The sequence below is a fragment of the Alligator mississippiensis genome, chromosome 6, assembly GCF_030867095.1.
Source record: "Alligator mississippiensis isolate rAllMis1 chromosome 6, rAllMis1, whole genome shotgun sequence".
Lineage (NCBI taxonomy): Eukaryota > Metazoa > Chordata > Crocodylia > Alligatoridae > Alligator > Alligator mississippiensis.
The window spans coordinates 12,805,025-12,831,289 of record NC_081829.1 but is presented as its reverse complement, the minus strand read 5'-3'; the positions used below and the strand labels follow the sequence as shown (position 1 = coordinate 12,831,289).

Here is a 26,265-nt window from a genome sequence, read left to right as displayed (position 1 = left end):
CTACAGGGGAATTGCTTTCCTGGTGACATGTTGGGGGAGCAGCCCGTAGCTCCTAGCTGTCTCAGGGGGAGTTGTGTGTGCATCCAGAATGGATGGGTTGGAGGTGAAGGGCAAGCAGAACCAGCCAAATCTAGGAATTTCTGTTTCATTCATCATTTAGACATCTCAGAAGTTGTCTTGGTTTCAGTTCAGATAGAAATTCAAAATAAAAATATGCGTGTGTGTTTGGGATACTTTGTTCAGAAAAGAAATTTCAGAAGGTATGTCTAAGGCTCAAAAATTCATTTAAAATTTATTTTCTTTTTTATGTTTTTAATTTTCTTATATTTAGCTTATTTTACAATATATCAGCAGTAATGTGATATGCCGTGTCATGTCGCATCATAATGTACGCTAAAGGTAAAAATATTCTGTAATTTTATTTCTTAAACCTTCAGGGTAGCTGCTACTTAGTACAGATTGAAACATCTTATGTTATTTTATAGATCAAAGCATGTCTTGTTTGTGTTGTAATGAAGTGTCAAACTGTTTCATTAAAACACACACAGGAGACACTTTGATCTACGAAATAAGATATTTCAGTCGGTACTAAGTAGCAGCTGCCCCTTATATTTTTTTAAAAATTAGAACAATAGAATATTATTATTATATGACACATTTTGTTGTATGAGGATTTAAATTTCCAGGTTATGACATCCTGTGGTATATATTACTGCTATTGAGATGTCATGGAACAAAAACAAACAAACACAAAAATTAAAACAAGTAATTTTGAAAGACCAAAAAAAGCAAATTGTTAACAACAATTTTCCCAAACAACTGTGTACATTTTCAGAAAATTAGTTTTTATGAGAAATGCTGTTGCAATCAATACAATTCAGCCAAAGAAAGGCAATTTCTTTGAAACTGTACTTTTGAATAGAAACTTGTTTGACGTAACAGAATCTTATTTCACCTAATGGACAGCCGGACGGCAGCTTGAGACTAATTCTGAGTTACTCAACTAAACCATAGGAGCAATTCTGTTACCCCTTCTGGGAATTTAAGTGTCCCCTTGATAGAAATAAGTAAATATCTGAGTGTCTCCGGAGGGGGATCCTACTCCTGTCATAGTGTCATTTATGCATCCAAAAGGGTAATAGTATCACTCTTGCACTTCAGTCAGGTAACTCAGAGTTGGTTGCAAGCTGCACTTCGGTCCTCCACTAGGTGAAAGTGGATTCTGCTTGAAGTTTCTGAGTAAAACTTGGGAGATGTCAGCTTAGTTACCAGGTCATTTGGTGCTTTTGCGTCTCCTGCCACCCTTTGTCTGTTCAAACATACTACTCTTCAGGGTGGAGCCTGCCTCTCCTTTTGTGTCTGTATAGCATCCAGCCCAGTAGGCCCTGATCTCAATTCGGGTGCCTATGCAGGATTGTAAATCTATGAATGAGTGACCGAGGTGATCCTCCTCTGTTTTATTCCAGGCCCAGCGCTGGCGAAATGAAAACTATGAGAGGCCTGTGGACCTGGAAGGGTCCGGGGATGACGACCCCTTTGCTGATGATGAAATGGATGATCTCTACTCGGGGTCTGGTTCAGGGTGTAAGTAAAGTATAAAGAGAAGGGGACCCAAGATCCCAAAGCTGCATCCTGGGAACTTTGCCATTGACTTCAGTGGGACTAGAGCTGGGCTCAGTAGGGGACCAGCAAATCTGGAAAGGAATCAATTTGTATACTACCCAGCCCCAGAAGAAAATTCTTGCTCCCATATCTATGTTGTCATAGACATATGCCCTCTACCAAGCTCAAGGAGCTCATTTCCATGTGGCTAGGTTCCCCAGCTGGCATCCGTCCCTTGTCTTAACAAACCAGCCTTATACCTCTGCAGGTGGACAGTATTTAACAGGATGCACTGTTCCTTAGAGCCAGACTCTTCCTTGAGGATGCCTGGCAGCCTGCGCCCCATCCTCTCTCTATAATGAGACATTGGAGTTATGCTTGCTGGCTTCAGGATGCAGAGCAGAATGGAGGGTGTTTGGTTTGCTCAGGCTTCTGGACTTTTTTGGTTGCCACATGGGGCCAGGAAATATATATTTTCCCATCCCATTACTATAGATGTGAAGGTTTTTTTTTCACCTTCCTCAGAAACACTGGGTGTTGGCTGCAGCCAAAGGTAGAAATTTAAACCCCTTCCACTCAGGATCAGACCGACTACCACATTTGGGATCAGGAGGGAATTTTACCCTATGGTCAGGTTGGTACGGAGTATGGGGGGAGGTTTTGGCTTCCTCTGCAGGGAGGGGCATGACCTTCTTCCTTGGCTTTCTCCAGTGTATTTTAACAACGCTTACAATGGCAGGACACTGAAAGCCCTTGTCCCCCTGCTTTACCTGTAGCATGTTTGGGTGCTTTTGGTGTCTTTAGGCTATATGCCTTGCAGTTGTGTGGCAGGGTTGATTGTGCAGTTTTAAGACCAGTTTGTGTAGTTTTAAACAAGGACTTGTAGAGTATGGTTTGGATAGGGATGATTGTGCCTGACCCAGGGAGTTGGACTAGATAACCTCCAGAGGTTGAGGCTAACCAGAAACCCTTATCTCACTTCTGGGGCACACAGCCATGACTTCCTGGAGTAAAGAAGGCTTGGTTTATCTAGGGCTGTGGTTCGGAGGTAGCACGTTCACAGCCCTCACTTGTTCTTTCATGTAGATTTTGAGCAGGAGTCGGGGATCGAAACAGCTGTGAGTCTCACCACGGACACTTCCATCAAGCTCCCCACCACTGCAGCAGTGCTGCCTGTCACATCTGTCCAGCCGGTGGCAACTCCCTTTGAAATGTTCCCAGCAGAAGACACCACCCTGGAGCAGGTGACCAGTGTCTTGTATATCCCCAGGATGACAGAGGCACCAGTGAGTCCCACCTGGAAAGCAACCACCACCAGTACTACTGTCAGCATTACCCCTATTATCACTACAGCTGCGACCACTGCTGCTGCTGCCGCCACCACCACGACTACCACCACAGCTCCCACTGCCAAGTCAACCACCATCCGGAGGATCCTGCCCCACTTTGTCACAACGGCAGCTACAACACAGGCCACCACCTTAGAAACTCCGACCACAGCTATGATGGAAGTCAGCATGGCAACAGAAGCTGCCACATCCCGCCTTGTCACCACCAGTGCTGCAAGGCCTAGATCTGTGCCAAAACCGAGCACCACCAGGACCACGGACTTGACAGAGAAAAGCACCACGCTGCTGCCTGCTGCTGCTACTGTGGCACCTACAGAGGCACCTCAGGTATGAGATCAGGGCTTACAAGCTGCTCCACTGAAGGGCTGGATGATTAGTGGGCATTAGCTGAAGTTCACTGAGGTCAGTGGAAGGACTTTTGTTGACTTCAATGGCTCATGCCCATCTGCAAGTTGACAGGGAATGATGGGATAGAAGTTCATTTTAGGGTAACTCAGCAGTGGAAAGGCAAGGACAAATCAGGGGGATCTCAGAAGGGAGCCACAATAAACCCGGGGACCCAGAGGGCTCAGAATTCAGGAGTCAAGAGAGCCACAGTATGAGACAGTACAGGCGGATAGAGTGGGCTGGGACTGAGCAAAGAAATGCAGACTGCCCTGTGGATGACATTTCCAAAGGAAAAATCAGGTGTAAAGGGCACCCAAGGGCAGTAGTAGATGCTTCCCTGCTTGAGTCCCTTAAAATCCACCTGGACAAAATACTTGACCACATCCTAAATGTGGATGGGCCACAACTGCTAATGAAACATCAGGGAAATAGGTGCTTTGGCAATGTCTGAGCCGCAGGAGAGAGAGAGGTTTATTTATCTGAAATGCAGCAGCAAGATGTCAGAGATCCTCCCCTAAGGGGTTAGGCACCTGTGTTGCACTTGATTTGCAGCTTGGAGTTAGGCGATGAAGCTGCTTCTTTCAAAATCAGAAGGTGGGTCACTTTGTTCTTTTGAGAGGATAAAAGGTACCTCCTTTTTCATCCAGTAGCTCAACAGTTAGAGTATTTGCCATGTCTGTGAGGGACCTGGCATTTATTTACCAGCTGGAGGGGATTCAAGCACACATCTGCTGCCTTCTAGGAGGTTTGCAGCCACCTCCACCCACTTACTGGAAAGAGCCACTGTGAAAAAAATAGAATGAAAGATTCATTGGGCCAGAAGAGAGAGCAGGGGGTACTGACTCTGAACCCAACTGAGGGGTACTGTGCTGGCAGAGGAGAAGCCTGGGTTTTCATTCCTACTTCCAGATCTGTCTCTGGAACTTATCCAATGACTGTTTAATGCTATAGTACTGGAGGATGTGCTCTAACCACTGCACTATTGGAGAAAAGGGGGGTCTACTTCTCTCAAACATGCTTTTGAATAGAAATGGTGGTCACTGCCATGTCTTGCACAAAGCTCAATTCTGCTGGCTCAGGTGCTGGGTATTCTGAGCATACCTACTGAGACTGGGCCTTTAGCTCCTGCATCCCAACTGGGTTTAGGAGTGTAATAGGCACTAAATTGCTCAATCCTGCCAAGAGGGTGCCCAAGTATGTGCAGAGGTTTATGGATTTAGAAGGTTTACTGGTTTTCACTGGCTTGGGCTTCCCAGGGCTTTTGAGGGTCACTGTGTTGGAAGACTCTTAAAGCTTTCCTTGCATAAGCAGGGGCTTGAACCTGGGTTTCCTAAGTCTTAGGCCAGCTGCATAATCACTAGACCAATTTTCTGCTCAGTTTTATTACTCCAGGGAATCATTTTGCATTAGCAGGATCATGTCCTCTGAAGTCGTACAGTTTCTTCCACCTCTAATGCTCAATTCTCTGACCTTTCCTAGTGTTTTGCCACTGTAGTTATACCAGAATAGCTAAGCTGGTAAAATCCCACAAATATGGATGTAGCTATCCCACTCCACTCTGAGGGCCCTGCTGGAGATAATACTATTTGTTTCTTAGCCATTGCTATTATGCCCAGAGCTGTGTCATTCACAGCAGATTAGGAGACTTTTGCAAGCCAAGCATAGGCATGTAGTTAGGAGAAAGTGTTCAAGAATCCCTGCTACAGGGCCAGGCAGACTGAGGAAGCCAAGCATTTTCTTTTCTAGGAGCCTGGTTTATGCAAAGATTGTGTCCATATACAACCATGTTAGTTAGGGGGCAGCTTCTTACCCATAGACTTACACCAGTACAATCCATATTAAAGAGACACCTATACTGGTATGAAGGTGTCTGTGAAGAGTCAAGTTAATTCCTTCTGTCATGTGTGAATAGCTCTCCTGGCCTGGGCACCTCTTTATACTAGCATAGCTGCATCAGAACTGGAAGACAATGGTTGTACTGGTTTGACTGCACCAAGGCAACTGTAAGTTTTACACTGTTTGTATATAGACAAGGTCTTCAGCACAGGGCTCAGGGCTGTAATGGGCACTGGCTTGGTGCTCAGGAGAGGATTTCACCTTGAAGTCATAACTGGCCGGGTTGACTCCCACTCAGGAATCCAGTGCCCGCTGCTCCCAGGCTGGCATTTGCAAAGGAGGCAGTTACAGTGCCCAGCTCCCACTCAGGTCAGTGCTTGTCTCCCCTGAGGATCCCAGTTTGGGAGCAGGGCAAGCACTTCTGTCCGTGCTGCCAGCAAACCGCTTCCCTCAAGATGCACGAAACACTGCCACTGGGGAGCTGCTTAACCACATTCAAATAATAATGTAAAACCCCTGCACATCCCTCCCCTTATCCCTCCATCCATTTAATCCCTTTATCCTCATGTTCAGCATTTGTCTGAGGAGAAGCTGTCCATTGAGAAGTGAAGGTTTCACAGTGGGATTCAGCAACATGCATTTTGCCAAACAGAAAAAAATACAATGAAGAGTATGATGTTTTTTTTTAATTTAATGACCTAATGATTAATCTTTGCTAAGTAAAGTGATGCATCAAAGAGGAAGCCTTCCAGAGGTAGAAGTCTCCTCAAAGGTTTGAAAGGGGCTCCTGGAGTCTTGTCCCTTGTGTTCTCAGGCAAACACGTGTCCAAATCAGTCCCTAAGAACATCTCTTGGTTCTGGCCCCAGCCCTTGCAGCTTTTCTGTACTTTTAACTTATCATTCACTGGATACAAAAACCCCTCAGCAGTGAGATAGTTTGTGCTCTATTTGGGAAGAAGGGCCAAGACCCCATGTATCCAGGGTGGCATCCTTTTCACTGGGTCTCAAATTTCTTTCCTTCCTGGTTGCCCAGTGTGCAAGTTTCAAAAGGGCCTGGAGGGCGCTGTGGGCAATGTCTAGCCCCTGGCCAGGTGATGAGAGCACTTTTTTGGGGAATGAGAGGTGCAAGTTCAAATCCCCTGTGAGCGAGACCCTGGAGCTTGCGGCTCTCAGTCTGTGGACATGTGCTCTAACTGCTAGGCTATAAACCTGAAGGGCAAGAAGGTTTCCACCTCCTGTGTTGTATCTTCCCTAGTCAGGGCACTTCTGCAGCTGAGGTTGGGGGCAACACAGGGTTATGTTTGTACCCAGGTGGTTTTGTTCTGCCTCAGAGCCTATTCTGAGCTTGTTCTGGGTGTAGGTACACAGCTGTACGTAGGAGCCAAAAATTGCAGTTACACAGCTATGTAAGTGTCACTGAGGTGTAGGACTTAATAGGACTTAGCTTTTGTCTCTTATTTCACTTTTCTTCCCTAGTAGTTTCTTATTATTCTTTTAGTTACAGGGGCAGGCTCTAAATTGCCTCTTACTTAGTTATTTGGGAGTGTAATTGCACAGGCCATTTCTGAATGGCCGAGTTTGGGTTGGCAACACTCATTTCTATTTAAAAAAAAGTCTCAGGGCAGGCAGGGCACCATCCCCACCTCTATGTTTTGCTATGAGTAAGGGCCAGACTAATCCCAGACATGCTGACATTTATCCTCAGATTGTTAAACCATAAACGGCAGAGTCAAGGAGAGAACGTACCAGCCTTGCACAGGGCTGACCTGGTTTTTATCACCACTGATTTGGTTCAGACGAAAGCTTTCAAGGGCTCATACGCTAGCACAGACCTCTGCTCCTGTGTTATTCTATATCTTTTGCCCTTTACACAACAATGAAAGTATGATGTACTGTACCAGCAATCCAGGAACAGTGGGGCTCAAGTAGCCATATTTACTAGCTGTACAAAACACGTAAAGCCTAGCTACAAATACACACTGCAGCTCTAACTGGGATATCTCAGACACAATGGGCACCACTAGTGGGTTCACAAACTATTTAAAGAGGTAGTATCCTATTCCTATGCTCTTTCCCTTTGTCCCTGGGTCTCTGCCATCCCCAGTGCCCTTCTTGATCCATTTGGCCCCTTGGCTAGAAAACGTTTCTGTGGAGCTTCCAGTTGCCTGGCTGGTGTTTTGGAGTCACCTGTTGAATGCCTTTTGTGGCCAAGCTCTGTCCAAGGGAGAGTGGGCAGCAGGTTAGGATGTTGCCGCAACACTTCCCAGTCTGTCCTTGCGTGGTGTCTCCCAGAAACAGGCATGCAGTGTAGGTCTGCCTGGTAGCAGTGGCATTTCTCTCCAGGCTGCCACTGCCACAGGGTGAAACTGTGCCCTGTTCAGCTCCCATAAGCTTCCTGAAAACAGGTATGTGGGGCAATTTCCCCCAGTCACGGCAGCAGAAGTATCTTTGGTCACAGCACCCCTGGCAGATTCTAGCAGCAGCTTGGGAAGCTGCAGCACCCCAGTTGAGAACCAGTGGTCTAGAGACAAAGGATGGGAGGGGAAACAGAGGCACCAAGAAATGCTGTGACTTACCCGAGGTCACATAGTCACCTTGGTCACATGGTCGCAATGCTAGAACCAGGACCCGGGTCCCAGAGCTGCTAGCTTGAGTCCCTATCTGCTCAGCAGCACTGGGGGATGGAAGTCAAATGCCTCTGCACTGTACCAGCTTGAGTCTCTTGTGGGTTGCAGAGAGAGAGAGAGAGAGAGAGAGAGAGTCTCTCCTCTGTATTTTATAAGCTCATCATACCATCATCTACTCACCACCTGGCAATTCAGAAGCCCAAACACTCCACAATTATGCAGTTATGGTGTTTTTCCTGCCCATTGGGTATCATAAGCAGGCAGGGGGGGATTTCATTTACTGATGTATCTCTGATTCAGAGGCCTTACGGGTCTGCTCGAGAAGCGCTTTGACTGAAAGGTAGAGTTATTTGTTTAAACTAGTTCTTTTTTCTATAGCTCTGGGCTCCCTCTGACCTTCAATTAATCTCTGTCACAAAAGGATAGCAACAGTGTGCTTGTGGCAAGCTAGCGAGCCATGCAGCATATTCGAAAGGCAGGTCCGTGAAGGGAGGGCTCTAGCATTGCCTTGTCTAGCATGAGAAGGCAGCCATACTCGTCTTGAGGCCTGGAGCCCGAGTTCTGCACAGGAAGCCTAGTTAGGCACTGTGGTCCCTGATAAGTAATGCAAGAGAGGAGAGAAGGAGTGAGAGCATGTAGCATCTTGGTGCAGGGTGTTCCAGCAGGACTGGGCAAGATGAGTCTTAGTGAGAGCCACAGGATTTGGCCTGTAGAAAGCCAGTAAGTCAACCTGTAGTATCAGACCCACTGGGACCTGATGCATGAGTCCAGCTGCAGCTCAGGCCTGCAGAGGGCTGGTGGGCAGGTCAGCCTGCAGGATGAGGCCTGCAGCAGGGAACTGGTAGGTAAGTTAGCCTGTAGGATTGGGCCCAGAGGGAGTCTTAAGTAGGCTGGTTTGCAGGACCAGTCAGTCTGCAGGTACAAAGCCAAACCAGGTCCAAGTTGCAAAGCTTGAATCCACCTCTGAGTCTCAGGTCAGGTGTGTGGCAAGGTGCAGGGGCCACTACCAAGGCACCAGCAAACAAGGTCGTGGTCCCACCATCACAACACATGGGATTGAGTGGGAAGAATTGCTGCACAATTCTTCCCCGGGGCATTTCACTATGCACAAATGCAGGAGCCCTCACTGCCTTTGCAGTTTATATCATCAGGGGCTGGAAGCTCATAAACACCATGGGGCAGACTCATGGTTGCCTGTGGCAGGGAAGAGAGGGTACACAGATTTTCTCATGCTCCACAGGTCATAGTTGCTACCAGAAAAGAGGCGACAAGATCAAAATGTTGTCCACACTTAAGCGGCCCCTTGGGATAACACAGGTAAAACGCACCAGCTTCTGTAGTCTGCAACACAATGTAGCTAATACCGTGCCCAGTTAGTTACCCATGACTGCTCATACCATTTATAGCTGGGTAAGCTGGGGTCAGCCTTCAGCACAAGTCTGGATGAAGGCCTGAACTCATGCCCCTGGATCTGTCTGCGGAAGCCTTAACTTAAGAAATATAGCTAGCTGAGATTATTCAACTGCAGCCTTTCCCCACCATTGTAGGGGGTTTGCCCAGAAAGAAAACATAGGAAAATATCATTTTAAACCATTTTTTCAATGGGAATTTTCAAACCAAAATTTTTCATTGCGTTTCATTTCAAATTGAACCTTTTAATTTGGTATTAGAATAGGTCACTTCGTTCCTCTTTATCGTTACTCTTTTTTTCCCCTGTTGTGCCACTGGCATCAACAGAAGGAATGATGCTTCAATTTTTTGCCCCATTTCTCCTTTTTCATTTTTAGCCTCTTTTTCAGAGCAACTATTTTAACTTTCTCCGACCTTGAGAAAGTCCTTGAGTGGCAGCAGTGCAGCATTTTTGGTTTTCCTTTTGCTGTTGGGTCACTTTTTTGAGTTACAAGAAGTTTAAAATGTTACAGCGTGGGCAAAAGGGAGGAGAAAAGAAAAGGCAGAAAACCCTTGACGTTTTGCATTTTATTGCTCTGAATGGCAACAAAGGAAATGCCTGGAGGGCATAAAATTGCCAATCTTGAAAAATCCAAATGTATCAGAAGATTATTTGGGGAAAATTTCTAAAGCACAAAAATGGCTTCGCTTTGGACTCAGGGAAATGGAAAGATTTTTTTTTTTCCCACAAAATTATTCTTCCTTGCTCTAGATCTAATGGGTGATGGACAGAGAATCCATTGGTAAAACATCCACAGGTCTTGGAGCAGCTGGGACTCAGGGCTTTGTTCAGTCCATTGTGACAATGGGAGAGTTTGCAGGTATTGGGTTCAGGTCTAGGCTGGAATCTCGATCAGGTCTGGTGTCAAGGGTATTCAGAAGAGAGTGAAGGATATTGGGGTCCAGCCAGACAGGTTTCAGTCTGTATCCATATTAGTGTTCATCACCAAGGAGGAATCTGATTCTCATTGAAGCCAATGGGACGTTTCAGTGCGGCAGGAACATTGGTTGACCCATCTACCCAGTGTTGTGCCTCATGCCTCCGTGCTCAGCCAGCTGCGCAAATGGCACCACGGTGCAATAGCCGCCCTGACTCCCAATAGTTTCCCAGCTGGACTGAGGCAATGGGAGCGAGATCTAGCCGGGTCCAGGCAGGACAATGCTGCAAAGGCTTCTACAGGCACCATTTCTCCTCCAAGGCAATGGATGACTGACTGTGTCCCTTACCCTCTGCTTCCTCTCATTCTCTTTCACAGACAGAGCCGCTGGATGTGTCCACAGTCATCGACAATGAGCTGGAGGTTCCCGTCAGCGGAGGGCCTAGCGGGGACTTTGAAATCCATGAGGAGGAGGACACCACTCGGCCGGAGCTCAATAATGAAGTGATCCCTGCTGTTACCTTGGCAGCGGGGCCGGGACTGGGGAAGAATGCAGAGCCCGGCCTCATAGACAATACGATAGACTCTGGGAATTCAGCTGCGCAGCTGCCTCAGAAGAACATCCTCGAGAGGAAAGAAGTGCTAATAGGTGAGGCCCGTGTCCCCTGGTAACTCTGCCCCAAACCAAGACTGCCCACCTCTCTGCAGTCTAGAGCAGGTGATGGAGGGATTCTCCTTGGACTTAGAAACCTGCATCCCAAGTAGATAGGTCCTTGCACATCCTCTGCTAACTTGTTCCCCCAAAGCAGCCTGGCATCTCTCCCCTTTTCTGGATTGTCCCCCCATACTGTACTGAGGCAACACATGAGAGCTGTAAAAGTTCTTCTTTCCTACTCACCATGATAGAGGACAGCCCTAGGAGGGCTTGCACAGCTTCCCTTGCAACCACTGTGGACAACTTTCCATACTCAGGGTTTTGGTCTCTCACCAAAAACTGACAAAACTGCTCAAATTTCCACTTGGTTGAAAAAAGTGATTTTCTGTCGAAGAGAATGTTTTGATGGACAATGTGTAGCCAGCTCATGTCTCGGCTCATTGGCTCTGTGCTGTCAAACTGCCTAGTCTGGGGTGTTTGCTTTCTTGCGTGACTCTCAGGCAATGTCTTCCCTGCCAGTGTCCAGTGGCTGCCTCTGTCATTCTCCCACGGGCTCCCACTTTCCTACCCTAGAACATAATGACCGACAACTCGCTCTTGTTTAACTTGGTGGTAATGTCAGAGCTGCTACATGGGCTGGGTGCTGAGCTGTTGGGCAAGGCACTTGTGGGTATACAGGGCATTGGCTAAGTCAAGCAGATGGCACCAGGTCTACCTACACTTCTACTCTGCACTTGGTAATTAGAAGCCCATAGACTGACACTCCCCTCCCAGTTAGCAAGCCTGGTACTCAGGGCATCCCCAAGCCAGGATCATAGTGACACAGTGACATCTCCTACCTTGGTATGCAATCCGTTACTATATAGGAAGAGTACTTTCTGTGACCCATAAGAATAGGATGTGTATTATGGTTTATAACTCTGTGGGCTTGATACAATTATTGTTGTTACACTGCCAAGTGACTTACTTCAAAGAGTAGCTTTTAGCAGGCTTTTTCCAAGATGGAAATTGCTCCCCGGGCTAAGAACCAGTACATATTTTTGCCATACGTAGTCCTATAGGCTGACATGCAATCTGAGTGATGCACATCTTGCTGCTGATATGAATGTCACCTTTAACACTCAGCTGTAAAGCCAGTTACATAAGGATCAGTCTCCTGAGCCTGCGGGTGTTTGGAGATCTTCTCAAAGCCCTAGCTCCTGGAGTCATGTGATTCTGCCATTTTTTGTCAAACTGGAAGAGAGTTTCTGGACTTCCTGGAAACATGACTCTGCAGGGCTCAGGAACCAATAAGTAAATGAAATAACTCTTAAGTGGTCATTTTTAAGAATGTCCTGATTTTTGCTGTTCTGGAGGTTTTAATGGTGATCCTTGACTACGCGGGGATGGCAACATGTTTTCCGGACAGCCCAGGGTTTAGGCTACCTCCCTAACCGGTGCTTTCTTGTGCTCTGTTGCAGCTGTCATTGTGGGAGGGGTAGTCGGGGCACTCTTTGCTGCCTTCCTCGTCATGTTGCTCATCTACCGGATGAAGAAGAAGGACGAAGGGAGCTACACGCTGGAGGAGCCAAAGCAGGCGAATGTCACGTACCAAAAACCCGACAAGCAGGAGGAGTTCTATGCATAAAAAGAACCCAGAGTGCCTCTCTCTCTCTCTCTCTTTCTCTCTCTCTTTCTCCCTCTCAGTTTCTAGTTCAACCTTTCTATCTCTCTCCCTCTCTCTCCCTTTCTCTCTAGCTCATCCAATCTCTTGCTCTCTTTCTGATCGGACTGTGAGTTAAAAAAAAAAAAAAAAATCACGCGCAACAACTAAAAAGAAAAGGAAAAAAAAAATCTTCCATATAAAATAAATAAATACTAAATAAATGTGTCACAGATTTGAGATGAATCCCGTTAACCTTCCTCCAGCGGAAGAAGCATTCACAGGGACCACAGCACGAGGAGCAAGCGGTCAGCTAACCTGTGCCTATGGGACAGTTCCTTGGATGAGCACGTGCTTGGGTGGGCATTTTGCTGCTGGTGGCTGGAGTTCACTGGGCTTACCAAACAACAGAACTGACTCGAAGATCTGGACACCCATTACCAGAACTGGGGTGTTTGGGGTTTTTTTTCCTGTTGGGGGTGGGAAGGGTTTCTTTCTATGATGTGGGGGGCTTGGTTTCTTACCAGGATTCGCTGCTCTGTGGTTCTGTTCAGAAAGAGGACGTGACTGTCAAAATATATTTCAAGCCTCAAAAAAGCACAATGAGATGAAATATCTTATGCTCCAGGATTGCCCTGGGAGTGAAAAATGACCAGCGCGCTGGAGACGAGCTTTTAGATCACCTCTGCTGAGAGTTCACATAGCTGCAGGGAGCCACAATTTTGCTGATGTGTGCTGCTCCCTTCCTGACACCGCCTCACTTCATTGCATTGCTGTGCACAGCCAGAGCCCTTAAGTCTAGAAACCATGCTTCGTGGGCTAGCAAGGGGCTTTGGTTGAAAAGGGACCTTGTTTCTGCTGGGTTTTCACTGTGACGAATAAAACTCAGCTAGCATGGTATTCCCGACTGTTTGCAAACAAACAATACTGATTTTTACGTGAAATAGGATATTGTTTGGTGGAAATTGATGACAACTAAAGGGAAAAAAGGCTCAATCCTCTTCTGAGTTCCTTTCAATGGGATAATATTTGACAATCTCAACACACCACGATATGCAGCAGAAATAAAGAATTTAAAATCAAGGAGGCAGTATCCTTTCTCCTCAGATTTTTGGGGTCTGACCATAATTTTTATCAAATAATAGGCACCCCAGGAGATTAAGAAAAAGAAAAAAACCAGACAAAATTAACTTTTCCAGGGTCACCATCAGGCCAGGTCAGTTCTACTCTATATCTTTTGTAAAATCCAGGATTGATATGTTCCTATGATTTATATATTTTTTAATTTCAGTGGAAACCTTACAGCGATAAGATGGGATCTAAATCCATTGATTTCCAATGGCTTTGGATCAGGTCTCCAGTACATGGGAAACCAAAAGCAAAAGAGACTAGCAGCAACTGTGAACCTGACTACTGTATTTTTATCGTCTGGGGGGCTCTCACGTGAAAAGCAAACAAGTGCATTAGGGCCTGGTCCAGAGTCTAGTGAAGCCCATAGAAAACTCACGGCTTTGGATGAGGCCCAGAGCGTGGAAAAGTCAATTAGATGTTTTAATTGGTTGGTTTTAATAATCTAAAGGGCTGTTTACAAGGCAGTCAAGGAGATTGCTGTTTTCCTTGTAATGGCAGTTGTGATCCTGAGACATCCATCCCATCAAGGCCCTGACTTCCCTGTTATATTTATTAAAACAAGCAAGCAAAAAAGAGAGCCGTCACTTTTACTGCATCGCATCCTCGCATAACCGATGCTAGCGTGGTGTGACAGGCATTGTCCAGGGCTGTGCCAGAGGCAGGACTTCATGCATCTGCAAGCTAATAGGCTTAGCCCTTTAGCTCAGGCAGTCAAGGCTCATGTATCCAGAAGACCTGTGTTTCATTTTGTAGGTACCCAGTCTAGGACCATACGTACCAGAGTTTTCTTCTGGAATGGCGGGTTTGCATGTAACTGGGAACGGGGACATACCGCCCCAGGGTGCGTTCTGGGCTTGTTTGGTAGGAAGCAGTGCAGAAAGTCTGCTTTGGGAGCTGGGAGAGTTGCTGGCACAGGCAGCAAAGTCACATCAGCTGTGTTGATGGGAGAGGGGAATCTCAGCCAAAGATGTGCACAGAGTGAGCCTTGTCTCCTGGCAGATGGTACGACTAGAACCCATGAAGGAGACACTGGGTCCGGCTCTGATCTTAGCCCAGCCTAACTGCATTGCTGCCAGCAGAGTTCGTCATGATAGATATCAGTTTAACTAGTAGCAATATTTGGCCTGCTGTCCCACCGCAGGCACAGAGGTCATAGGGAATACATCCTATAGCATAGGTGATGGAGTGGGAAAAAGCATTCTGATTCCCCTCTGCACCCTGAAAGCTAATGACTTTCTTTCAAAGGCTCACTTTGTCCTTACACCTCTCCCAGCCCCAGCAAGAGGGGTTCTGCTCACAGCGCAGAGAGGTCCCTTTATGTTGGTGCTAAGAATTTCTCAGCTCCTGAGTGAGAAGAGGCCACAATTTTGGGCTCTCTCAACAGGCCCCAGTTCCATGAGCTTGCCGTATTCATGGGCACCCACTTTCCAGATTGGCTTCTTTATGTCTGTCTCCACTATGATGGAGAGAAGGTTTCATCTTGTTTCTATGATTCACAGAGTTTGCAACTCTGCTTTAGCACCTGGCAGCAAGGACTGCAAGCTATGGGCTGGTTTTCTTTAAGAAAATAGCCTCTTTGGAGTTATAAATTTGGAGGCCCAGAAGCTTCTGGGTGGGCTGATTACATAGCAAGGCCAGATAAAAGAAAGGCAAGGCCATTCAGGAATACAGAGCTATTTAGCTACATCTAACAATAAAGCCCTGGGCTTCTAGGCCATTTCATTATGCTGTGCACCATATCACATGGGGCTTTGTGATGATAAGACTGAGATTCTTCTGTTCTGTAGCACAGGCCGTTACCACTCGAGCAAAGGAAAATCTCCTGTTGGGTGTCTGCAGTATATGGACTGTGACCCTACAGATCATAGAGTCAGGAGCCCCTGCTTAAGGCAGGATCATCGCTGTCTAAACCATCCTAAACAAGTGTTTGTGAGCTAAGCAGGGCTGATTCCATTCAATAGCAGGAAATGGATGCAAAACCAGTTCATTCAACTATACATCTAGTGAGTGAATCTCAGAATAATCACCCAGTAGGTACACACAGTTTGGATAAGTGCATCCAAAATGTCAGCGCTTCACTGAACTACCTGACCTCTTCAGGCCTGAAAAACTCAGAGGAAGTCTTTTCTTCCTATAAAATTCCCAGTTTCCCTGGCCTCCTCCAGAATAGAGCAGCACCAGGCACAACCATGTGCAGGGTTCATTAGCAGGACGACCGATGCTTCCAGGAAGCTTGGAGCAAATCTGGTTCTACAGACAGGATGGAGGGTCAGGGTCTCTGAAGTGGTTTAAGCTTGAGAGTTTCAAAACAAGACTTCTATTTTTGAGCGTCTCTGCCGGGGCATTCAGCTGAGGACCTTGAAAGGGCCTGATTTTGTTCAGTGCTTTCTGAACAGAAGACCCCCTTAAAAGTTTCATGTCCAGCACAAATTTTGAGGCAACCCAAAAGCACTGTCCTTTTTGAAGGACCTGGCCCTAATGTTTCAAGTGTATACTAACACCTTCTACTCAATCTTTTAAATTTTGCTTTTCTTAGCTTCCTCCTTAATCTTCTCCATGTTATTCCCCCCTTAATAGTCTGAAGTTCTGTAATACAGGTTTTTATTGTTATTATTCATTCCAGCTTAACCTTAGACCTCTCAGCTGGTGTTAGATTGTAATCCTGGTACTTAAATCTTTTACAGCTTTGGAAGTGAGCAATGATCTGAAAGTTGAGACTTACTGCAGGCTGAGGAAGTGTTCTTTCTTTCTCTCTTAAGAGAATTTAAAGTACAAAATTAGAAGAAAAAAAAAAGAAGCTAATTAGAGCTGACCAATGTCTTAATTTATTGTACAGTATATTTTACTCCCAGTCTCTTTCTTGGTCTCATTTGGACTGGGAAATAGATGTGATCTCAAGGAGATTTTAGTTTGGTTTGTTGCATGTCCTTCTTTTCGTTACTAAAAATACAAAGATGACTCACAAAGAGGCCCTGCCACCAGCTGCAGCTATGCAGGACAGTAACTGAGATCAACAGCTGGATAAAAGATGTGTATGATGCCTTGTCTTGTGCCCCATCTCCTTTTTCCTTGAGCTGAGGGACTGGACTATTCCTCTGTCCTAACTGGTAGAAGCAAATGATCCCAGAGTTGCAAGTAATTGAATACTGCCCAGATTTGATCCAAAGCCCAGAAAGACTCCCACTGAGTTCAGTGAGTTTAGAATTGCAGGTGAGGTTTTGAAAGTGGCTTGGAGACTCAAATCTTATTGACAGTCAGTGGGAGCTGGGCAGTGAAATCCTGCCCTCACGTTTCAAACTCCTGTGCTCAGTACACAAACTGGATTCTGGACCTTTGAATGGATGGGTGGCATAACTTTGATCAGAGAGAGCTACAAGGATTGTAGAAAGTAGGTGTCTTTGCCCAGACAAGGATCGAGTATTGAAGCAGGAAGTTCATTAGGAAAATATACCCATTTGTTAGGGGCACAGGAGGGCAGCAACATGGCTAGATGGCACCTTTAGTTATCCTCTCTGCTTCCGTTCCCTGCCCTCTTCACATCTGATTGAGTGTGAGGTGCTGAGCACTCCCAGCTCCCATGGGCTCATAGGCAAGAACAGAATCACAGCAATGACCTGGGAAGCCTCCAGTGTGTTCGGTGATTCCAGATCCATCCTAGCTTCCAGGTAATTGGTTTGGCAGCGGGTCCTGCAAGTGCAGCTTGTGACCTGAAGTTCTGGTTTTGTCCTTGCTGACTGTCATGACACCGCCAGTTATACAAAGTCTACCATGAAGACTGCCTTGAAAGTCTTCGCCATCGGGGAACGCAGCCATCCCCTGCACCCAGGATGCTCTGAATCCAACTCATTGCTGCTTACTCTGCACTGACCCTTTGTTCAGAATGAATAATCTTCGACCCTTTCTTATCTGTTCCCACCTGCGGAGCTTCCTTCCTCTAGGTGTCCATGGGTTTTGGTGGCCTTTGATGCATGGCGACTGGTGCAGGTATTTGGCCTGGCTTTTGACTTTGCACTGACCAATTAGACCGTAACACTTCCGTGGAGCTGTAAAATGTGTCTTGGCAGCAGTAATGGTGCCTTTTCAGTGATCCTTTTTTGGGTAGCTTTTGTATCACTTAATTCAAGGGGGTCTGACACAGAGGCACACAGAGAACAACAGGTCTGTGAAGTAGGAGCATCACCTTTTTCTGTCATTATGTTCTGACCCAAAGTCACTCTTCTGAGTTCTGTCCCTTTTTGCTGTCTGGCTTTGGAAGAGGCTTCCTTGGTGGTAAGAGGGAAGAAGGTTGCTTGCCCACAGGCAGCAGGGTTGGTGCAGCAGGGAGACCAACTTCATTCCAGAAATATTCAAATTCCAGATGAGAGTTGGAAATGACCTGTCTCTAGACTTGACCAACCCTCAGCTTAGCATCCAAGCATAACTGAATACGGGAGATTTCAGTATTAGACCCTGCATACCTGGATATACATGGGGACTTAGGGTCTGCTGTACTTGGAGCATTAGTTCAATGCTCCCTTCCAGCCTGGGGTAAGGATCCAGGCTGAGTGCTCTGAACCTAGGCAACACCAGCTATCGGCTGCTCTGCTTTTCTCATGGCAGAGGCAATCCTGCTAGAGAAACTCGCCTCAAGTGCTCTAAGTCCATTTGAAGGCCTGGGGCGCTGCATATTGTTGAGTCTGGAGGAACCACAGAGAAAGCCTTTGGGACAGGTCTGAAAAGCAGTGGGGAGTGTTGGCTTTGGCACCACTACAGGAAGTCTTTCTGCCACAATCAATTCCTGTGTATTTCCATGTTCCTCTTTAGGTGTCAGTCCTGGTTGTGAAGTGCACGTTATGGTTGTCTCTCTGTTAGGAAGTTAGAGCTGCAAGAAGGGAGACAGGTCTCCAGGCCAAGACAGACTTATGCCCTCTTCCCACTCTTTTTCGCAGACCTGCAAGGGAGCACATACATTTTGGTGGGGTGGCCTGGAAGTTGCTGGATGCTGATATGGGGGCAGGGTAAGGGGGGGGAGGAAGAATTGTGTGGCTTTCATGTAGGCATAGTAAGTTGTGCCACTGAGCAAGCAGTCATTGTAGAGACGCACTCTGCCTTAAAGAGCAAATGGGCCAGGTCATCAGACAGTGACATTTTACAATGTTGTCACCTTCAGTGGAGCTGAAATGGTAGTGCCAATTGTCTACCTAGAGGGAAATTTGACCCATTGTCTCTACATCCCACCCTCTGTTTTTGTATCTTGGTAAATTCTGGCTTTTCCATTGTGCATTTACTATATCTATTTAACTAGATACCTTCGTGATGTCCATCCTAGTTTTATTCAAACCCTCTCTCCCCCTCACTGCCCCTTCTCAGTATGACTGTGGCTTCCGAGAACCATAATTTAGCTCTGCAACATCATTGCATGTACAAGAGACAACATTTGCATAAAAGCTTTATTTCTGCATCAAGAGCGCGTGACCATGATATCCAAAGTCAAAGTGGAGACTTCTACAAGTGTTGCTAGGAGCCCTGGATGTGCTGTTTAGAAATGATTTGAGCCCTGGGAAAATGAAACCACATACCAGAATCCCAGCAAGTTGGGTTCTTGGAAGGGCTCTGTTTTCTACCCAGTCTTTGCTTCTGTATATTAGAAATTCTGGCGTCAAAGGGAATGTCTACATGAGATGTTTAATGCGCAGAAGACTAATTCTGCTGCGCATTAGCATGGCGGGCAAAGCCCGTGCTAATTGCAGAGTAGATTTAGTCTAATATGTAGTAGTGTCACAAAAAATGTTCATCTGCGCTAATGTGTAGTAATGCTGATTATGGTAAATTAAGTTAATACCTATCATTACAGGTTCTAAACTTAATGCACCATAATTACAGCGCATTAATAAACATGTAGATGCATCCAAAAATATGTGGGTAATGGTGTAGGCTCCAAATTAGAGTTGATTAAAAATGAATTTACAAAGTGTGATAGGAATCAAAATGTTTATTTTTTAAGAAAATCCATTACTTTTCAGTAAATTCTCCAGCAATGACTCATAGGCACCAAGCAAGCAGAGAAGGACCAGGAAATGAATTTAACCAGTCTAGCCTGGGGTGGCATAATAAGAAAACAGGTGACAAATGAGGAGAAAAGTAAATTAAGTTTTTAAAATGCCCCTTGTTAGAACGTGGAATACTATTGTAACACTCAACTGTGCGGGCCTAAGGTAAAGGTGCTGGGATGGGAGTCAGGAGTCTGGGCACCTGATTCTCCAGTGCCCTGCACTTTGTCATTGGGTGCGCTGGGACCATTCTGAACTGGGAGTATTTTGCACTCACTTTATCCTTGTGTCAATGAAGACACAGGTCACATTTAATTCCACCTCTTAGGTGTGTAGATGACTGCAGGCACCTAGATGCAATTCTATCCTACCCTCCTTGAGTCCTGAAAAAAAAAGTTACCGCAAAATGTAGGGTGAGTCTTTGAGTCGCAGAAAAGCAGTGAGAGGACAGTCTTAAGGGTCAGATGACAGTGGTACAAAGTAGAAGCATTTGTGGCTTTTTTAGGGCATGAGCAGGATGGACTAGAATTGCACTTAGGTGCCTAAATTGAATTACACACCCCATAGGTGGACCAGAATCTGGCCCGGAGTGTCACGCACTGGAAGGGCATTTGTTTCATTTCCTGGCTTTGTTGCTGACCTTGTTGTTTGACTATCTCCAAGTCACTTCTCTCTCTACTTCTGGTTCCCTGCCTGTAGATGGGAGAGCGATTCTGACTTTCCTTTGAAAAAGCACTTTGAGATCAATGAGTGTGAAATATGCTGTACACAAAGTATTATGAATAGAGTGCTCAATCCCAGCCTGGCCACGCATTTCCTGATGATCTGATCTAATAACTCACATGGTGCAGTCTCTTTAATTTTGAAACCTTGACAAAAAATTTCCCCACATCCATTGCACTGGCAACATTCCGGGTGCCAAGTTTGGACCCATTTTCTAGCAACCGTGCAGCTGCGACTGTGGAAGTGCTAATGGAAACAAGGCTCAGCTGTCAAGAAAGCCTGTCATAAACATCAGAACCCTGTCAACACGACTGCTTCGGGTGTTGCTAGCAGAGCTGAACCGTGGCTGCAAAACAGGTTGCAACATTTCTTGCTGTAGATGAGGCCTCAGTGGTCTAGGTGCATTTCAGCTGATATACTTGTGTCTCTGTCGCAAAGTCAGTGGAGTTGCTCCAGATTTAAACAGGAGTAAATAGAAGCAGAATCTTGTCCAGATCACATTGTGTAGCTGTGTACAAGATGCAGAGTTTCCTTATACATGTGCAGTTCCATACTCAGTTTCTCTGTTGGAATGACAAAGGTCCCATCAATAGTTAGTTATTACCTGCCTTGCTCTGTTTAATCCTGTAGCATTTGCACTTATGATGTATAATTCAGAGCTGTCTGATCTCCAGCATAACATGCGATGCTCCAACCCAAACAGACTCTTTAAATGGAACAAAGTTGCTAGTTAAAATGAAAAGAGGGGTTCTTTTTTCTTTTATTATTATAAATGTTCATAGTCCACAGTGGGCTCCAGGCTTGCAGGCACTGAAAGGCTTTTGGCAGCTACTACAGTGACATTGAGTTTCCAGCATTGAAACATTTATTAGAATAACTCAGTCTTGTTAGGCGCCTGGCCAGCTGCTCTGCTCTACTGAACAAATCAAAATCAGTTCCAGTGTTTGGAGTGAAAAGGTAGCTGGACGGAGGTCTGCCTGCTGAGGAGATTATGCGTGTGCGTGCGTGTATATATATATGTGTGTATGTATATATATGTGTATATAATTAATATATATGTATATATGTATATACATGGCTTACTGTGCATTCGCACACACGCACACACACACACACATGTAATTCAAGTCTTGTACATAAACTAAGAGGGAAGAAATGAATTTCCTGGTTGACTTTGCACATTTGAGATTTTGAAATTCTGCTGAGACTTTGGACCAGACCCTCAGCTCTTGGGATCCACTGACATCAGTTGAGGCTTTGGCCCCTTTTCCCTTTCTTGACCGTTGCTCAAAAAGGGCCTGATCCAGAGTCTGTTGAGGGAAAGACTGATGAATTTCATTAAGTTTTATATAGGCAACACAGAAAATTTGACACAGATGCTCTACTGGAAAGCCTTCTGCTACCAAGACGCCAGAGGCCATGTTGGGCTATTTGGAGCTATTTCTAAGGATATCCTATTTGCCAACTCACCCTTTCTTCCATGCAGTTTGGCCAAAGTAGACGCAGAGAAGGACCTGTTGGCTAAACATACATAGTGATTTCAGAAGCCTCTTACTTGCTCCCTTCTAACCCCAAGCATCTCGTGCCTCCAGCTCAGTGGACATTTCTTAGCAGCTACAGAGAAAATTTCAGTCTGGAATATCACCTTTTTTATCTCCTTACTTTTGGATTTAGAACCAGTCGTCACAAAAGATTTTGGTGCGCTGCCCAGAATTTCTAAGATCCAGCTCCCAGATCTCGCTCAACGCATTTCCAAAGGCCTCAGGGGTACCAGTGACTTTATGAGCATAAACCACCTCTCATTTGGGTCCCTAGGGTCTGAGTCATAAATATACAGTTGACAATCAAACCAGACAAATATGAAGAATAAAAATATATATATCCATGCTGTTTGGTAAAAATTGCTTTTTAAAATCACTTATGAAGCAAAGTACTTATGTCACACTAATGTTCACCACCCTGTCTCCAGGATAAGATGCCACCCATTGGTTATTCTGTAAATAAACATGAAACAAACTTGTATAAAAACAAAAAAACACATTGATATACATCCAAAAATACCCCTTTCCAGAAGATTTCAATAATTGGGGGGGGGGGAAGCAAATCCCCACCCCCGCTCTCCTTTTTTTTGGAGCTGACTGAAAGCCCCACGAGGAGAATGAAAACTCTTTGACAGTAGATGAAATTCTAGGATGTTTTACTATCCAATGACTATGGGAGGGGGAAAATGCATGTAAATATTTTTAATAGGAAACATATCTTAAACAGATTTTTTTTTCTATGTACATAACTCTTCTAGAGTTTAGTACTTAAATTGCTTCATAGTGTCTGTTAAAAACAATAAATAAATAAATAAATAAATAAATAAAATGTTTGTTAATTGTTTTTGTTCTTACTCAATGGCCAAAACTTTAAAATTAAAAAAAAAAAAAAAGACTATAAAAATAATCTTTGCCAATGGATCTAGCACTGTAATGGTACTGTCTATTTTTTTTAATTATTTCTGTGCTGTGCCCATTTATAAAAGGAAAAAAAATAAAGTCATTTAAACATGGATCACCGGGGGCTTTGCTTGTGTTTTGTTCCTTCTTTCTAGTCCCTGGGTTTTTGTTGCTCAGACATATGAGGAGGGCTAAACAAGACTGTAGCACTTGTTCTCCAGTTTGCCTCAGCTAGATATGATCAGGGGAGAGGCGGTGTTTAATTAATGGTCTCCATAGCAACTCCTCAGACACCTTGCAAAGCCAGCAGCAGCTCCCCTCTACATGTCCTAACCAAATGCAACCCAATTATGTTCTGTGCTCAGCACATCAGACGTCTTCGTTCATCTTGTCACGGACGGGAGAGCGTAACACCTGGGTCTGGCCACTGACTCTATCAAGCGCCGTGTAAAAGAGGCCTGCTTAATGATACATTTATTGATAGCTCTGTGTTTGTATACACACACACAATACATATATATACATATAATACATATACATAATATATATATAATACATATACATAATACACACACATATATAATACATATAATATATATACATATAATATACATTATATATAATACATATACATAATACACACACACACACACATATATAATACATATAATATATATATACTTATAATACATATATATAATACATATACATAATATATACACACACACTTTTAGGCACACACGCCGGTCCTCAGGCTCAGGGAAAATTTTTACTTACAGGTACCCCCCACTTAACACTGTTTCACTTTGTGCTATTTCGCTATAACGCCCATTTGAAACTGATACCTGATTTCACTTAGTGCTCTGTGAGTTTTGTTATAACACTCGCAGTCGTCATCTTGGGTCATTAAAACAATTGTGGTCGCCATCGTGGGTTGTCGAATACTTTCAGTTTCGCTTAACGCTCGTTTTGCTTCATGCTCGGCTTTTCAGGAGCCAATTAAGAGAGCTAAGCGGGGGTTGTACCATCTTTAATTTTCCCTGAGCCTGAATGAGGAGGAGTGTGCCCGAAAGCTGGTAGAAAAAGATTATTTTTTTTTGCAGTTGTTTAGGTTCAGAGCTGATACCTTTCATCCAACTAAGAGTTCCAGCATTTTGCATCGCTTACACATTTTAGGAGCACTTCGCCCTTTGCCATAATGCTGCCACTTCTGGGGCAGAACGTAGCTGCTGTTTAGCATCAGCTCAGACAAGGGTCTTTGGGTAAATGTGATATCTTTTATTTGACCAACTAAACAGTTGGAAAAATTGTTCTTTGCATGCTTTCAGCACAAACACCCTTCTTCAGGCATAGGGAGAGCCTGCTGGTTTTTTGTGTCCTGCTGGATGGAATAACAGCCAATATGCAAAATGCAGGTCTGTCAAAATGCAAATGCGTGGCAGTGAGGATCAGAGGCCATGGGAGACAATAGATAGTGGTGGGAGAAATAGTTGATGCTGCCCTAGACAGGGGAGTGGGCCCTTGTGCTTGTTGCCGGCTGCAGTTTACATCACAGAGTCACTGGGGAAACTGCATACACAGCACTCGGGATGGAGAGTGAGTTCTTCCCATGGTGCCCACCTGCTTGAAGCTCCCTCCCTGTGGTGCTAGAAGAGCTGTCCTGACTGAGCTATTGAGAAAGCCCATGAGTGACAATACTCATTACAGTATTACTTCATACTGGAGAGGCCTCTTGGAAGACATGACCCAACATCCCTACCAGGAAGGAGTGTGTGCATGTTTTTGGAGGGAGGAAAACAAGCTTGTAGATTGGTAGTAACAAACCTCAAGGTCTCTGACTTCCTTCAGAAAAAGAAAGCCCTCCCGTGTACAATACTGGGTACTCCTGAGCCCTCCATCACCAGCCCACGCTCCTTTGAGGGACACTGGTAGATCCTCTCCACTCTCAAATCTTTTCGTCTGACCCCCTCTCACCACACACCCAGCTTACCATGAGAGTGGAGTCAGCACATTCGGGATTGGGGACCCAATTGTTTTCAGGTTCGAAAGAAGGGAGTGTGGGAGGCACTTTCAGTCATGTCCACCCCACTGTTTGTAGGTTAGGGCACTCTGCTGGGACTTAGGGGTACAAATACAAATCTCTTGAGGCTGAGGAATGCCTGGACTGCAGGTCTCATTTGTCCTGGCCAAGCAGGAGAAGAGGATCTGACTCGGGATTCTTATGCTGCCCATACAGACATCTACCTGCCAGGGCACAAAAACCTCTGCTAAGGCACACGTGCCTTATGCAGTTGGAGGAAAGTAATATTCTGAGCAGCAGGGGAGCCTTAGCAGAAGTTAGAGTCGCCTTTGGAATGGATGGAGAGCTGTGCACCTCCTGCATAGCTGAGGATTGATCCTTGGAGGTGTCAAAGTGCTGCCCATTGAAGTGAATGGAAGCACTGTGTCCCCAAACAAGGTGAAATAGGCTGGACTTCCAGGGATGCATGAAGTGCTCACAAGCACCCCCATTAAAAGTGCAACAGCTCCAGGGCTTAGCTGCATTAGGCACTCTCTGACAGACATTAATGAAGGCACTCCACTTTGTAGCGCCTTTACCTGAACCTTCATGTTATGAAGATTCAGATTGTCGTGCGATTGGGCATTTTTAAAGCGCTCTGCAGCTGCGCACTTCTGTCAGGGCATGGCTGTAGAGTGCCTTCAACAGGCCGATCCTGCAACAAATGTAACTTCTATCTGCCCTTTTGTATCTAGCCCCACCAGCATGCTAGGTGCTTGCTTTGCTGGCTATGAGATGGTAAAGCTGGCGTTCCAGTGGGCTACAGCAACAGAGTCTCTTCGCCTGTCTGCCGAACAAGGGCAACCCAAAAACATTCTTACATTTACGGATGAAGTATGAGTGATGGGATGCAACCTAGGACTACAAGATGTGAATTCCAGACCTGTTCCCATGTCTCTTTTCACTTCCTAAGCAATCACAGATAACTTACAAGTTTAGCCTGTAGCAAATGTAGCCTGGTTTTAATGACGACAGTCACACATATTCCAGTGGTCTCTTACCAAGACTTCCACTTGTCTGACTTCAGGGTCTACCACAGTTTGAGCGCTAGGAAATGGGATGGGGCTACTGCTAGTCTCTTGGAGAACACAGAGCCCAAGGGCTGCGTCTGAAGGACCTGTCATTTTGGTCGAGAACATCGTGCTATCATTCGACTTCTGGCAGCACTGCCTGCCATTGCAGCAGAGGACAAGCCCCTGCCCCCCTCCATCCAGATGTGAGGCGTGGGGAGTGGGGCAGGCACAGTGTCTGTCTTTACTACAACTCTGCATGAAGCTCAAAGTCATGACATCTTTTTATCCATATCATCACATTAGCTTTCATAGTTATCCATTTATTTGAAACAATCCAGCCACAGTAGCTGGGCTTAGTCCCCCTAGGACTGTGAGCACCATGTGTTGTGCTCCCTGTACACTGCATAAAGACATTTCCATTTGTTGGGGCCACCCATGTAGTTT

At 45.5% G+C, this 26,265-nt stretch overlaps 1 protein-coding gene across 2 annotated transcripts in view; it reads left to right on the top strand.

Annotated features, from left to right (window-relative positions):
- The window catches only part of SDC3 (syndecan 3), a 190,292-nt gene extending 167,428 nt beyond the window's left edge, over window positions 1-22,864 (top strand). For both annotated transcript variants that reach the window (XM_019488830.2, XM_059729644.1), the window contains exons 2-5: window positions 1,467-1,584; window positions 2,689-3,278; window positions 10,507-10,777; window positions 12,244-22,864. In XM_019488830.2, the coding sequence (XP_019344375.2) occupies window positions 1,467-1,584; window positions 2,689-3,278; window positions 10,507-10,777; window positions 12,244-12,410 (1,146 nt within the window). In that variant the 3' untranslated portion in view covers window positions 12,411-22,864. The remainder of the gene's footprint in view (window positions 1-1,466; window positions 1,585-2,688; window positions 3,279-10,506; window positions 10,778-12,243) is intronic.
- Window positions 22,865-26,265: the final 3,401 nt, after the last annotated feature.